The sequence below is a fragment of the Mytilus galloprovincialis genome, chromosome 14, assembly GCF_965363235.1.
Source record: "Mytilus galloprovincialis chromosome 14, xbMytGall1.hap1.1, whole genome shotgun sequence".
Taxonomy (NCBI): Eukaryota; Metazoa; Mollusca; class Bivalvia; order Mytilida; family Mytilidae; genus Mytilus; species Mytilus galloprovincialis.
The window spans coordinates 55,853,390-55,869,441 of NC_134851.1; the positions used below are offsets into that span (position 1 = coordinate 55,853,390).

The 16,052-nt window shown below is 31.6% G+C and overlaps 1 protein-coding gene and 1 non-coding gene across 3 annotated transcripts in view; both read right to left on the bottom strand.

Annotated features, from left to right (window-relative positions):
• The window catches only part of LOC143059089 (nucleolar protein 58-like), a 68,499-nt gene extending 52,707 nt beyond the window's left edge, over window positions 1-15,792 (bottom strand). For both annotated transcript variants that reach the window (XM_076232578.1, XM_076232577.1), the window contains exons 1-8: window positions 15,686-15,792; window positions 15,014-15,090; window positions 14,063-14,115; window positions 12,621-12,745; window positions 10,488-10,624; window positions 4,207-4,271; window positions 3,182-3,316; window positions 2,431-2,576 (exon numbers count right to left, since the gene is read on the bottom strand). In XM_076232578.1, coding sequence (XP_076088693.1) covers window positions 2,431-2,576; window positions 3,182-3,316; window positions 4,207-4,271; window positions 10,488-10,624; window positions 12,621-12,745; window positions 14,063-14,115; window positions 15,014-15,090; window positions 15,686-15,730 — 783 coding nt within the window. In that variant the 5' untranslated portion in view covers window positions 15,731-15,792. The remainder of the gene's footprint in view (window positions 1-2,430; window positions 2,577-3,181; window positions 3,317-4,206; window positions 4,272-10,487; window positions 10,625-12,620; window positions 12,746-14,062; window positions 14,116-15,013; window positions 15,091-15,685) is intronic.
• Window positions 2,056-2,145, bottom strand: LOC143059870 (small nucleolar RNA SNORD70). Its single transcript, XR_012973648.1, has one exon. It is a non-coding gene; the product is annotated as a small nucleolar RNA SNORD70 (small nucleolar RNA).
• Window positions 15,793-16,052: the final 260 nt, after the last annotated feature.

The window sequence follows — 16,052 nt, forward strand, 5'->3', positions numbered from 1 at the left end:
CACCTGATATAGTCAATTCGTCACCCATGTTAAATATACATTTTAACAGTATTTTAAGCAAAAAGAGTAAAAATAAGTAAGGGGTTGCCAGAATTTTTTTTAGTATTTAAGCAAAAAGAGTTAAATACTAACTTTCACATTTTTGGGTGTTCATTGTACATTTTGTATATATTTATTTTTCTCAACTAAATGACATTTTTGGTGTATTTTTAATGATATATATATGAGTAGTCAAAATAATTATTACGTCTGGCAAGGCTTTTTAAATTTTATTCTGGGACATCTTTCTATGACCGCAAGGCTATGTTAATTTTTTTCTGGGACGCCTTCCTAAGAACTTCGTAGGAAGACGTCACAGAAAAAAAATAAAATAGCCTTGCCAGACTTCATAATTATTTGGACTAATACATGAGATATTGGATATTTTTATGCATTATTTAAACCAGTTGAGCATTTTACAGGATTGTTTGTTTAATGCTTTTTAAACTTTACTGAGAAAAAAAAACACCTTAAATTTGCATATTATTTGGCATGAAAGTTTGATTTATTGAAAGGGACTCATAGTTTTCCATTTTTTTTAATAATTGTCTAATTGTTAAAACAACAGCTTGGGTAAGGGCTTCGTTGTTTACCTTTTTACACAACAACATAATTTCACTTTGGTTTCGTTGTTTACCTAAATACACAACAACATATTCAGTATGTACTTGGTAACAGTTATTAATTAATTGAATAGAAAATATTATAACAAATATTATTGGATGCCGATTTGACTAGATGCCAATTTAACCAGGTGCCGACTTGACTTGTACGTTTCAATTCCTCTGCGATTGTTTGCGGTATTTTCTTGAGAAAAACCTATTTTCCATCATCAAAGAGAAGAAGAAACTGCTTGAAAATGATTCTGGAACGCTTCATGATTGTTAAAATAAGTTAAATTCACTCAAAAAACAATTTTAAAACTTCCGATGTTTAAACAGGAAGTTTCAAAAGCACGTGTAAAAAAAGAAATTAACCGGTGAGAGTTGAAATCCGTACATAACAGACATCACTATAGTACGACTTTGAAAGCAAAACAGTTCCATCCTTTTGTAAAACAGTCTTTAATATACCTATCACATTAATGTTTGAAGGGTCTTAAGCTTATTCAAACCATAAAAGTCGGTATGAAACACCAAAACGGAATGAACAATAACCGATTACGTTTTGTAGTTTACAAATTCTAAACTGGTTCCCGTCAAACTACAACACTTTGTCCGAGTGTAGTGGACTACAAGCAGAAACCAGTTAGTTTGTAAACTGGTTCCTGGCTGATTACTACACAATGACCTCTCATGCATAATTAATGATAACACAAGCAGATTCCAGTTTGTATAGAAAATAGTAAATACGAAACCAAGCGCGCGGTAGGCAGAGAAATGTAATGAAGTTCAGGTCGCCAGTAATGGAACAATGACTGCGTCATTTTCCAAAAACTACTTATATCTTTTATAGCTATCTCAGAGGTAGTGACGAAATAGAATGGTTTGACATCACTGTAGTCAGTCGCCAAAGATTTCCATCATTGATAGCCAGACTGTTTTATATGTAGCTTCCTTTAATGTTTAGAACTTACCGCTATTTGATTTAAATATCTATTCATTTTGAACTAATCTATCTAAATATCTAATCATTTCCTTATGTCGCTTCAACTAGCAAACCCATCAGGGTAAATTTATAGATGGAATATTGAAATTTTATGTATGTAGATCTCTTTTTAATTTTTTCTCTCTAAATCTATTAAGAATTTATAAACAACCCAACAACCCTTTATCATTTTTGTAACAATTAAAAAAAAAAAGCACATGGAGCTAATATTTGAAATAGGTTAAAATCAGTGATTTGTTTGTTTATGTTTTTGGTTTGTCATTTGAGGCATGCTTGGGTACATAATTTTTTTTTTACTGGTCATGTCCAGAAAAACAACAATTTTGGAAGCCACATCCCTACCCCTATGGTTATAAATGTGAGCCTACTTGATCTATAGTCAACAAGTTATGATTTCTACCCCTTATGGCTATAGCTATCTCAGAGGTAGTGACGAAATAGGTAGAATGACATCACTGTTATCAGTCGCCAAGGTTTTCCATCATAGACAGCTACAACCATTTCAGCAAATGTATACTTTGCACTAGGGGAGATAACTATTGATTACTGTTAATTTTGTGTATTTATCAGTTCTAAAATGCAAAAGCAATTATTGCAATATCAAAAAAATATACACACAGAAACATGTATCAGATATCAGTTTCAGAGTTCTTAAAATTATGATAGTCAACCACTCACATTATTCGCACTATCAATAACCTCATTTCAATTATTCTTAATCTTGATTCAAGTCCCATACTTTCATATTAAGTCCTTAGTTGTGAGGAACACATAAAACTTTACCTGTTCACATAAATATGTGACATTAATAATATCTTCTTCTGAGATTTCTGTTCCCATGGAGATTTCAGCGGCTTGTTTGAGTTCTTGTTCCAGTTCTTCAGGAAGTGTCTCGGAGAAGTCTGTGGTAGCAGCATTTGTTCTGTACCCTGTTAAATTAACGAATTTGATTGGTTGATTGGCGATTAAAGCTGCTTTTAACACTGTTATGCTATTTTGTGGTAGTCAATTTTTGTCAGGTACCAACTCTGTATGTACAGAAATTTCACAGTCAATTGTCTGTCACTTAAATCGACAAAACTTATTTTGTTCCGAAATATAATTTTCTGCATATTCTATACTATATTGGAAAACTTAATATCAAAGGAAGGACTCCTGAATGACCTAGATGGGTGAATCTTTTTTTTATAATTCGAATATTTGTTGTTGATTTGGTCTCATTCTGTATATATTAGGGCTGTCAACTCGGTGAAGATTTACTTATCAACTTTTCGTTGGATTTATCTAGCGATACTCAAGAACTTGCCTGGTAAATCATTTTCAAAATGGAAACAAAAATTATACAAACTTTTAAGGTGGGTCATTGTCTTATGGACTTAAAACCCTCAACATGATTACATAGGATTAGATTATAGGAATTTTATACCATAATTAATATCTCATTTACTGCATACATAAGTAAATAGTTAAATCAGAAGTCACCTATTTTCTTGACAATTTTAGCATATGCTAGATAATATCAACCACAACTCACCCATTTTCTTGACAATTTTAGCATATGCCAGATTGTCTGTTACAATTTTTGACAGTTCTGGGAAATGCCATCCATACCATTCCCGACATCTCATTACATAGTTATTCAACTCTTTGTCAAGGTCGTCCAGTAATGCTGAAATGTTAACAGATACACTTAAAACAATGGCACTGCAATACAGAGCTCATACATATGATAACACCCCAAAATTATATGAATACTTAGTTTCAATATACAGAATATCAGGTGCAATTGTTGTCTTCATTATAATGCAGAACGATTCTGACTTTAATCATCATTTATTCTGTATATTCATTCCAGACATTTAAATAATGGGTTCGAACCAGACACTTAAAGAATTTAACAAAATTGAACCTCTTCTTACAGAAAAATTGTATAATGGCATTTGGTGGTTTATCACAACCATAATTTTTATCATGAATCAGGAGTTATATCATTTCATATTTTTCTATTAAAATAGTATGGGTTTTAGTTCATAGTTACAGGCCATATTAAGGCCAGAATACTTCCAGGCCATAATAAGGCCATTTGATGGACAGTTGTCTCTATGCAATAATACAACACCTTCCTTTTTTTTTTTAAACACACAGACATGTAAGGGACGACATCTAAAGTTCAATGAAGGATAAAAAACTTGATTCAAATAGTTTTTTCACTGACCCTCCTACCCTATTAACTTAGTTTGGAAAAAATTGATTGACCCATATGGATATATGTAAAAATCAATGTCGGATTACCAAATCTTGCAGCAGTTCAACCCCCCCCCCCCCACCCCCAAACTATTTGAATTAAGTTTTTTATCTTACATTGATCTTTTGGTGTCGTCCCTTATATAACAGACATTTGCCATATCTAAGTAAGAAAGGGAGAATAAAATATAATAGCATTCAATTACCAAACAAGGTGCATTACAAATACTCTAAATCCATGAAAAGGTATTTCCAAACAACAATAGGTATATATTTATTTTATGATTGTGTTGTTCATCCTATCTTTTTACTTACAAATGGCTTGTACAATCATTGTGTCCACTTTATCTGGACTAAACTTCAATTTGTAACGAGACAGACTGAAAAAAAACAGAAAAAATTTTACTTAAAAATACTAAACATAAAATTGTTTGTTTAAACAGTCAACATTCTGCTTTCTAATAACAAATCCACATATAGATGTTAACAAGCCCATATAGAGGCAATCCAGACCATAAAGAGACCAAAAAGTTCAAAAAGAGGTTAACACACACTTGAAGACCATATAAAGTTATCTGTTGCCTGTTCTATGGTCGAGTTGTTGTCTCTTTGACACATTTCACATCTCCATTCTCAATTTTATTATCCAAGACCATTTTAAGACTAAAAAGCCAAAAATAGGTTTAAAAGCCCATTCCGAGGCTAACAACTTCTTCCATAATTACCATTCATAAGCTTATGTGTTTTACCTTAAGGCCAACTAAAATTAATTAGTAGATTTTCATCCAAATTTTTGAAAAAGATGGGGCGGGTGGGAGGATTTTATTTTTTAAATTTTATTTCATATGAAACCTTCTTGTCACGTGTTGTTCATATATGCAGTATAATACTAAGCTTATATCATGTAAATACATCCATAAAGTATTTTATATAAGACAATAACAATCAAAACCAAGGAGTAACCAGAGACTCATAAAACCAAAAGACATTTACATCAACAGTTACAAATAATAAGTAGGAAACAACACGAACTTCACTAAATTCCAGGAGTGAAATCAAATGCTCCTGAAGGGTAAGCATTACCTGCACCGTATACGACACCCGTCATGTTATTTCTTTGTTCAGCTCGGTAATGATAGAAGGTTGTTACGACTGAGGAAGAATATCACAGAGATATATATGATTGCTGACACACTTTTGTCATAATGGCCTATCAGCTCATGATGGCGACCATAAAATTGCTTGAGTGATGACCTTAATTTGATTGATTTATAGCCCTGTCTTAGCAACTTTTGAAAAAGCAGTATTTCTCGTTCAACAAAAATCAACGTACTTTGAGCTAGATTTAGAGTCACGTATCAATTGAGACACATATACTCCATATGCTGGTGCCGATTTTTCAAATTCATAAATATATATGATTTGGCAACCACTGTTCTACATGTAATTGCCGCTTTAGAAATCTATTTTATAAAACACAGCAGAAATGTGGAGAAATGCTCTCTTCAGTTGGACTACCTAAATCAAATGTATTTCTTTCTAAGCAATGTTTTGTTGTCCTAATAAAATGAAGCAAATGCATTGGTATGCAATGCTAGTACGATAAGTACAGAATAAAATGAAAATTCAAACGGTGTTGAAATAATAGGCTTGGTCCTTAATATGCAAGATGCAAATATAGAACATAAAGTTGTTTAATGACTCTATCATGGGTATTGGGAAAGATAATGTTTGCTGTTTTTTCTACAAAAAACGAAAGACATGGCTAATTCTTAATCTAAGAGCTTGCTAAAATTAATTATAAATTACATACCCAACTATATCAGTCCTATTCAGGACCGATAACTCTGTCGATAGATATTATGGTAAACGGACAGAAAGTCACAGGACATAAAGTCACAAATTTGGTAGGACAAAAAGTCACAAATAATTTATTAACAATTGTTTTAATATATAAGAATATATCTTGAAATATTTACTTTTAAATACATATATTCATATTAAAGTTTAGGAAATGTGTCATTATACTTGAAAAATGAAGATTTGTTTAATTTTAATCATGCAAAAGATGTTTTTCTTGGCACCATGAAGCCATTTAAGTGCCAAGTCACTTTGACATTTTGTTTTTTTAACAATTATTTGATAATCTTTGATATTTTTTTGATATATTTTGTTTAAAAAGTTGGTTTATACACAATTGTTTAAGAAAAATGCAAAAAAAATTTTTGTAGAAATAAGCGTTTTTTATTCAAAGAAAATAATCAGAAAAAATGAATTGTGACTTTTTGTCCTGTGACTTTTTGTCCGTGACTTTTTGTCTGTGACTTTTTGTCCTGTGACTTTCTGTCCTACATTCGATATTATAGGGTATACAATATTGTTAAAACCAGATCAATCGTATTATACGTCTCTGTTGGAATGTATACAATAATTCTTTTTTTCTTACACAATTTAAACTTTATATCGATTCATTGCCTGGATTTAGCTTTAAATATTGAATTAAAAAATAAATAACAATAAAATCATATTCAATGACCGAAATTCATTTAAATTAAAATTTGAATCAGAAGATTTCTTTGAAATAATTATAGAAACATATAAATATTTGAATGCCTTTTAAGCAATAAATATTTCTTTAAAGAAAGTTTCATAATATTCATATTTTCCTAAAGTTTATTATGAAACATACTTCTTCTGATTTGACACGGGAAGGAGAAGATATTTATTTGTACATTTATGAAAACTATTGTATATTACAAAATTTAAACTCTGGTAATACATGTATACACACTGACAGGATGTCAAATGTCACCTGGTTGCTTTTGGTTTGCACGTCTACCTGACAATATATTATGATGTAACATTATGACCCAAGTTAGATTTCACCTGTTCGGTCAAGGAATAAAATTTTAAAGGTATAGAATATTTATCTATTATAAATAAGAATTGGACATTGTTTTTTTTCTCTTAGGATGAAAACATTTTTGTTCTAAAAGGAATGTATAAATATATTTCTAAAGAAAGATAAAATATACAGAATACTTGAAAAACACCTTTAAAAAAAGAAAAGATTTTTTTTTATTATAGATAACTATTTTCTGGTAACAGTATCTCCTGGATGAATATCTGTCAAAATAAATGTTCCCGTGTCACACTTCAAATATTTTTTTTTATTAAGAAATTTTGGAATCAATGATATCGAAATATCACTAAAGGAAAATAACAGAAACATCAGAGATTTTTTATGAAAAATTAAATATAATCTAGGCAAGTCTTACTATAGAAATCATTGATTTGATGCAACATTTCCATATGATACATCAGCCCCCATTTTGAAAAATCTCGGAAAATTCCCTTTTTTAAATCGATATTTGACCGAATTTGCCCTGAAATTAAACTGTTTTAAGTAGTATTTTTCGCCAGCTATATGTTTGAATAAACTTAATCGATTTGCAAAGTTTGTGTTTTATTTACAGAATTTTTTTATTTGTTGGAAAAGTAGACATGGGTATCGGTAATTTAGCATTGAGTCAACGGAGAAATGACGAGAAAAAGTGCATGTTTTACGATTCCGATTTGACCGAATTTAATCAAAAATTAAACTGTTAGGACCAACATTGTTTGGTAGAAATATGTTTAAATATCAAGGATCGATTTGCAAAAGTAAGAAAACGGATCAGGTTTATGAGAAAATTAAACTTTATTGAAGCATATATGCATTTTATATGGGAAAATATAATACAAAATGGCGGCTATTATACGTCACAAAAGTCACGTGATGTCTAACTTAGTTGGATATGAAAATGCGTATGTTTGTCGATTGTCTGAACTCAATATACGGTCACCAATCTAAAAAGTTTAATGCTCGTGTCAATTTCTTTATTCCATTCAAATGTGTTCCACGATTCTTACGCTTTTGGGTTTCATCCACAGTCCAAATTTCTTGACACAAAGTCATTGTATAAATAAAATAGATCGAAGGTGTGACTTGCGGTGATTTGCGTTCTTGAACACAGCGTATTACTCGTAACCCGAATATTTCATGCCCTTCTCGTAATCAATCTCTATTCTCGGTAAATGATGTTGTCATCATAGATCAGCAGAACATATTGACTTAATTATTCAGTAAGAATACTCCAAGAAATACGAAAACCGAAATTTGAAACAGGAAATTTTACATGAAACGAAATTATCGACGGTTACCGGTAACGGAAATGAACAAAATCCGGAAATCGTAATTTTTTCAAAAATAAAAAAAAATCGGGGCGGGCGGGGATGAAAATCTATCAATTAATTTTAATTGGCCTAATGTCAAGAAAGTTTTTAATTATTTGAGACAAAGAAATTTGAAGGTTTTAGTCTGTGTCTCGAGAATTGACATGCATTATGAACAAGTGAAACTGCGAGCTACTGCTCACTGATGATACCCCCGCCGCAAGTGGATAATATTAATTGTGTAAAAATATGCAAGTGTTCGGTAAACAGGAAGTTGTCGAGTGATGAATCTGAAAACGCATCACACGGTATAGTTGACTTATATTAACCCTTAAACCAAATTTCTGAAATCCTTGTATTGCAGTTCCTGAGAAAAATGTGACGAAAAATTTTCAACTTGGCTATCATGTGTAAAATCAAACAAGTGTTCGGTAAACAGGAAGTTGTTGAGTGATGAATCTGAAAACGCATCACACGGTATAGCTGAATTATATCAAGCCTGAAACCAAATTTCAGAAATCCTGGTAGTGTAGTTCCTGAGAAAAATGAGACAATAAATATTCATGGGACAGACGGACTGACAGACAGAGGTAAAACAGTATACCCCCCTTTTTTTCAAAGCGGGGGTATAATAATAACAGTCAATTGTCTTCCTACTTCGGAGGCTTTCCCAAAGATATAGGAATATACAGAATATCAGGTGCAATGGTTGTCTTCACTAAAATGCAGAACGATTCTGACTTAAATCATCATTTATTCTGTATTTATTCCCAACCTTAAAATAATGGGTTCAAATCCAAACTAAAAGCTTTCTAGTTATATTACAAGTAAAAATGACTGAAACAAACAAAGTCCTTCAAAAATTTCACATAAATTCTTAGATCTGTAAGCTGAACCAAATGTCAAGGCCGACATCTCATCTCAGGTAAAGCTGGGTTCAAGTATGCATCTGGATTCATGACATAAATCAACTAAGACAAAATTCTGGAGGTTCTAGCCAAAGACTAAAGAGTCAAACTCTTATGAATAACAGTCAACAATCTCAAATGCATATATCCATAAATCTGCAAAGCCAAGGTTCAGATATAGGAATATACAGAATATCAGGTGCAATTGTTGTCTTCACTAAAATGCAGAACGATTCTGACTTAAATCATCATTTATTCTGTATTTGATCCCAACTTCAAAATAATGGGTTTAAACCTAATGGCTTTAAACCGGAGTCATAACAATGTACAAAATAAAATTGAGAATGGAAATGGGGAATGTGTCAAAGAGACAACAACCCAACCAACTAAAAAACAACAGCAGAGGGTCACCAACAGGTCTTCAATGTAGCGAGAAATTCCAGCACCCGGAGGCGTCCTTCAGCTGGCCCCTAAACAAATATATACTAGTCCAGTGATAATGAACGCCATACTAATTTCCAAATTGTACGCAAGAAACTAAAATTAAAATAATGTATCTTTAATTCCTAACCTGAACATGATGGGTTAAACCAGACATTTAGAGAGATATCTTCAGTCTGCCAATATAGCAAGTAACAAAAAACAGAAACAAACACAAAATTTTATATAAATTGTTTATTACTGTGGACATTAGAGTTGTACACTATTTAAATTCTAATAACAAGCACAAACAGAGGGCAACAGCATATATACAAGTTGAAAATAAATCTGGGAAATTTTATTCTAAAGAAAGAGATTTGACCATACCCTGAAATTATTGAGCTAATGTGCTGTATTTTGCTTTCAAATCTTACACACACATCAAATATTTGAAACAAAAATTTGAAAGCTATAGACTATACTTTAACAGTTAAAATCTTATGAGTACAAATCAACAAATTAAAATGCATACCCCTAACATAGCAAAGCCTAGGTTCAGATATAAGAATATACAGAATATCAGGTGCAATGGTTGTCTTCATTATAATGCAGAACGATTCTGACTTCAATCATCATTTATTCTGTATATATTTATTCTCGACCTTCAAGTAATGGATTCCAACCACATTCATATAGACATGATAGATGGATTGCTACACTCAACCAATATCATAAGAAACAACAAGAATGTGTCCACAGTACATTGATGCCCCACTTGCACTATCATTTCAGTGGACCATGAAATTTGGAATAAAACTCTTAATTTGGAATTAAAATTAGAAACATCATATTTTTGGGAACATGTGTATAAAGTTTTATTAAGTTGATTGGACTTCAAATTCATCAAAAACTACCTTGACCAAAAACTTTAACCAGAAACGGGATGAACAGACACACAGACAAGAAAACATAATGCCCCTCTACTATCAAACGTGGGGCATAAAAACCAGAAACAAACACCGTCAAACCTAATTTATTTGAAATTATTTATACCTGTGAGCTAAACCCAATGCCATGGCGGACATCTCTTTCTCGGGTAGACCTGTGATTAGATTGTTCATCTGTGATCGGATTCCTCGCATTAGTTCGTGGACATTTGAGTTGTATACACAGTTCAAATTGAATTTTTCCTGCAATATCAACATTACATATTACAGTAAAATATCCCTGCTTGCATATCACTTAATAAAGGCACATAACTTCAGAATGGTCATAGAAACACCTAATTTGAATTTAATCTGAGATTTGTGGTAATCAGCATAGTATATTAGTTCATATCATTTGGTTGAGGCAAATTTTTGTTAGAGAACAGAAATTTTAAATTCATAATTGTAAAGGGCATAACTCTTGAATGCCACCAACCTTTTGAAATCCAATCTGTGTTTTGAGGATATAAAAGGAGTTAAAAAGATAGGAAGTTGTATTCAAATCTGTATGACTTGCAAATACTTGTAGATAATTTTTTCCCTGAAAATAAATGCTACTAGATTTGCTGGTAAAATATACAGACTCTGATATTTTATGAATAACATAAAATCATCTTACACCCAATCCACTACCAGCTCCCAAGAACTCCCAGTTGAATTTCAGGTAGAAGAATATATAGAATATCAGCTTTGATAGATGTCGTCACTTTGTATTAGGACGATTCTGGAGTAAGTCATCATTTATTCTGTTTTTTTCCCCGATATTTGTTTTAATAAACATCTACTTTCACTTGTCATGCTTGTTTAAAGTGCATTATTTGGAGAAATAATATGTTTTCATATACTAAGAAATTTAATCTGAAAATTGTGGTTATCATAGTGTATTATTAGTTATCTTGGTGTAATCAGGGGTGTACAGAATTTTACACCGTTGTTGAAAATTCATACACCCTGAGGCGCAGCCGAATGGGTGTATGAATTTTCAACAACGGTGTAAAGTTATCTTGGTGTAATCAGGGGTGTACAGAATTTTACACCGTTGTTGAAAATTCATACACCCTGAGGCGCAGCCGAATGGGTGTATGAATTTTCAACAACGGTGTAAAATTCCGTACACCCCTGATTACACCAAGATAACGAATTTATTTCTTATGAACAATTCTATTACTCATTTTTAAACCAGGATGTAATAATTGAAAAATGGTAATGGAAAATTTCCAGTTTAACAATATTTCAATGGCGAACTTGCTGTGCATTGTCAACTACTTTTTTTCTTTATTTTAGGGTAAATTCCGATTTTTTTTTTTGTTCTTTTGAATTGTTGGGGAAACAAAAAATTAAAAAAAAATTTTTTTTTTTATTTTCTCTTCAAATTTTTTTTTTTTTTTTTTTTTTTTTTGGACCTATTTTTTTTTTTTTTTTTTTATTTGGTAAAATTTTATTTTGCTTATTTTTTTTTGGGGCAAAATTTTAATATTTAAAATTTTTGTCAAAATTTTATTTGTAAAACTTGGCAAAATTTTATTTATCCCCGGGTGAACAAGGGTGGGGTGTTATTTACACCAGTGTTATTAACCAATCAGATTGCAGTATTTCTGCTGCATAAGAAATAATAGATCATATCATTTGGTTGAGGCAAATTTTTGTTAGAGAACAGAAATTTTAAATTCATAATTATTTTTATTTGTAAAGGGGCATAACTCTAGAATGCCACCACCTTTCAAATTTAATCTGATTTGAGGATATAAGCATTGTGTACAAGTTTCATAAAATTAACCAAGTTAAAAAGATAGGAAGTTGTATTCAAATCTTCATGACTCACAAGTACTTGTAGATAACATATAAATAAATAATATTTTTCCTGAAAATACATGCTACTAGATTTGCTGGTAAAATACACATACTTTGATATCTTATGAATATTAACATAAGATCATCTTAAACCTCATCCACTACCACTTCCCAAGAACTCCCAGTTGAAGTTCAGGTAGAAGAATAAACAGAATATCAGCTTTGATAATTGTCGTCACTTTATATTCGGACGATTCTGGAGTAAGTCATCATTTATTCTGTTTCTTCCCGAAATTTGTTTTATTAACATCCACTTTCACTTGTCATGCTTGTTTAAAGTGTATTATTTGGAGAAATAATGTTTTCATATACTGAGAAAAAGCATTCCTTGTTCGACAGAATACAATACCTTTATTGCACTCCCTAATTTAGCATCAGCTACAGCCAGCTCTTCCTGGCATTCTTTGTCCACTAATTTCTTCATCAGTTTTTTCAAAGCCTTACTCATTTTCCCTTCCACAAGGGCAGTGGCAGCTGAAATAAGAAAATTAATCAATTATTGGTCACCCTAAGCTGTTAAGATATGTTTGTTCTTCACATCTGCTGGTTACAAAATACTGATGGTACTTATTGCAGAAGGGTTAAAAATGTCGAGATTTATTTGGTAGAGTTAAATGTTTATTCTTCAGTGCGATATAAATTCTCCTTCTTGACTTGCCATAATATAAAAGTAAGAAGATGTGGTAAAATTGCCAATGACTGAATGATACAAATCTCAACAATAGACCAAAATGACACAGAAATTATCAAGTATAGATCACTGCATGGCATTCAACAATGAGCCAAAGCCCATTGTGTCCAGTAAAGCTCTGAAGTCCAAATGTTAAATCCCAAAGGGGTGAACAGCGTTATAACTTGGTCTTGAGAATTCTAATAATTGTGTCTTGTTATCCATTGGTCTGTTGTTATCCTGAATTGACTTAAAACTGGTTATCAAATTTTCCAGAGTTTACTTTCACAAAATGAGTGGGTTTCTTAGATTTACTTAATACATGCAACTGGTTTTACAAAATTAGTGTACATCTGTACTTTAGTCATTTATTGTAAATCATTTCATATGTCATACAGTGTTCTAGGATTCCCATTACCCGTTACCCGGGGTAAGTGGATTAGGACAACGGGTAAGTCATTTTTTAGCCTTTGTCACCCGGTGGTAAGTCAATTTTCAAGTTCGGGGAAGCCGAAAAACTCTTGAAATTTCCCGGTCCTCTTCAATTTTCCCATATCTGCTTTTTATTTTTATTAAATCACGAGAAAAAACTTTGATAAAAGATCGAAGATTTTGTCGATGTCTATCGGCGCTTTTATTCAAGCACTCGTTTACTAGGTGTAATCAAGCGCAAAAGAGACCACATTCTTCTCCTATCATTCTAAAAGTCGGTCACGGTGTCGGAAAAATCGGAAAATCCGGATTGAGAACTGGGGCTTAAATCGGGACATAATCGTTTTTTTTTCTTGTCATCGGAGGAAAATAAACTTACAGTTGCATTTATTATAGCTCTTAATAAATGACATATTAATAACTATAACATATTTGTCAAATTTAGTAAGAAATCGTTTTTTTTGCGCCGTCCGCATTGGTTGGCGGATTTAACTTTTAGATGTGGGTAAGTACTTTTTTTATTGATCTTACCCGTGTTAAGTCAAGGTGCCAAAAAAATCCTAGAACACTGGTCATAGTTCCATTACTGTAATTCAAAAGCAGGGTATTCCAGTAAAGTTGTTTCTATCCGTAAATGTATATGACATAATATATAAATCTTAGATAATAAGTTAACTAAATGTACTAACATGCTAAGGCTTCTGTTGTGTCGTTAAATTTCTTGAAGTGTTTCAGCTTCAATCTGAAATTTAAAAAAATATATATATATATATAGATGATCTTCCCTCCTATTATCTATAAACAGAGTTTGCGAAAAGTGGCGGTCCTCAGGATTTTACCATCAAAATTTTGCACTGGACTGACACAATTTTTAGTATTTTTCAATAGAATCAATAGTGAAACCATTTCTGCAAGGACCACCAGGGGAAAAAAGATTTCGCGAACTCTGTATAAGTGCATATGTATGACAAAATAAAAGATTATTTCAAACTGATCTAAATGAGGAAAATTTCAAATTAGTTATAAGTATGAGGAATAACTTGGATTTAATTCATTTTCTACTTAAATAAAAAAAAACATGAATACAAAATTTACGTACAATACAACCACTGTTTAAGTATCAAAAACTTATTGGGCATGTTATGAGGAATTTTAGGCTATTTTTTTTTTGTAATTGGGAATTTTCTCTGTAGCTTACTAAATAATTTGTGTTTACAGTTATTCCTGAAAAAAAATTGTCAGGCTTTTTTATTCATGTCAAAATCTAGAAAAATGGAAAAAAACAAAGTCCATTACTGGGATTATAAATGCTCCTACTGGAAATTCACCATCTACTTCATCTTTTGATTCAAAAGTAAACAGACAGTCACATTAGGTTTTAAGTTTGTTCCATTCTGTTCAGAATTTGTTGCATATTTAGACGTAGTGGATATTTCTAAATCAGAAATGCAAAACAAAAATTCATAGCGTTTGGAGAGTTTAAACTAGGGTAAGTGAGATAACTGAAGTCTAAAACCACACATACATATACATTTTAATTTGCCTTGGAGAAAAATTTAATGTGTTCTTGGTGTTTGCATGGTTTGATTATAATTCTGTGGTGAAAACATTTAATTCAATTTCTTAATCATATTTCTTACAGCTTTGTTGCCTTTTCTGGAGTCTCAAATTCTTTGAATAAGTTTTCTGTTTCTCTCAGCTTTTTCTCATCTTGAAGCTAAAATTAGTACACATAAAAACATCACAACAAGTTCTCTGTTAAACATGTATGCAGTAGTATGATTTACTTTTTTAAACATGGTTACTGTAAATCTAAACAAGTCGGGAGACCAGGAGCTGGAGCCAAACTTTATGTTTCAAGATAAATTGAAAAATGGGGGGAGTCCAAAAAACCTCACAAAACCATAAGCTGCCGACTATATATAAGTTAGGAATTAAGTGAAAAATTATAACTGCCACAATCCATACTTGATACAGGTATTTATCTTATAAAATGATTGTGCCTGGGGCCAGTGGATGCTATGAGCAAATAATTTGCGTCCATGTGTCAACAGACAATAGCATTTTTATGTCAAATCGTCCAGAAAAAAACTTTCAATTGATGTCAATCTGAAAAGATGAAAGTTTTATTTCATTTTAAGCAAACAACAGCTTTTTTTCCCACTGCAATGCAGAAACACGTGTATATTTTTTTGCATGCAGACCAGACCACGTGGTGAATTTTGCATGTTTCACTGGAGCCAAATAGAGAGTAAATTAATTTGCAGATTGTTGACATCGCATTATTATTAAGACCCTCGTAAAATATTTACCTTAAAAACTGCATATCCAGCTGCAGTTTCAAATAAAACCAACATTTTGCAGATATCAACAACACTGCTTCAAACCACGAGGTTCCCTACAAATACGATTAATACAAATTACGAAGGAAACATTGAAGAAACGAATTTAGATGGCATTTAAATGGTCGAGGCTATTATAACGTAGAGTGCGTTATCAGTTCTTGGTCAGATGAAACAGAAAGCAGGTTTTAAGTCGGAATATAATAAATTCATTAAAAGTGAATGATAAGTTTTCTTTTAAAAACTAAATTATTATAAAGACTCAAAGATATCAGCTAGGGTTATAAATATAATCAAAAAAATTTAATATACATGTACATGTATGCTTATTAACCGT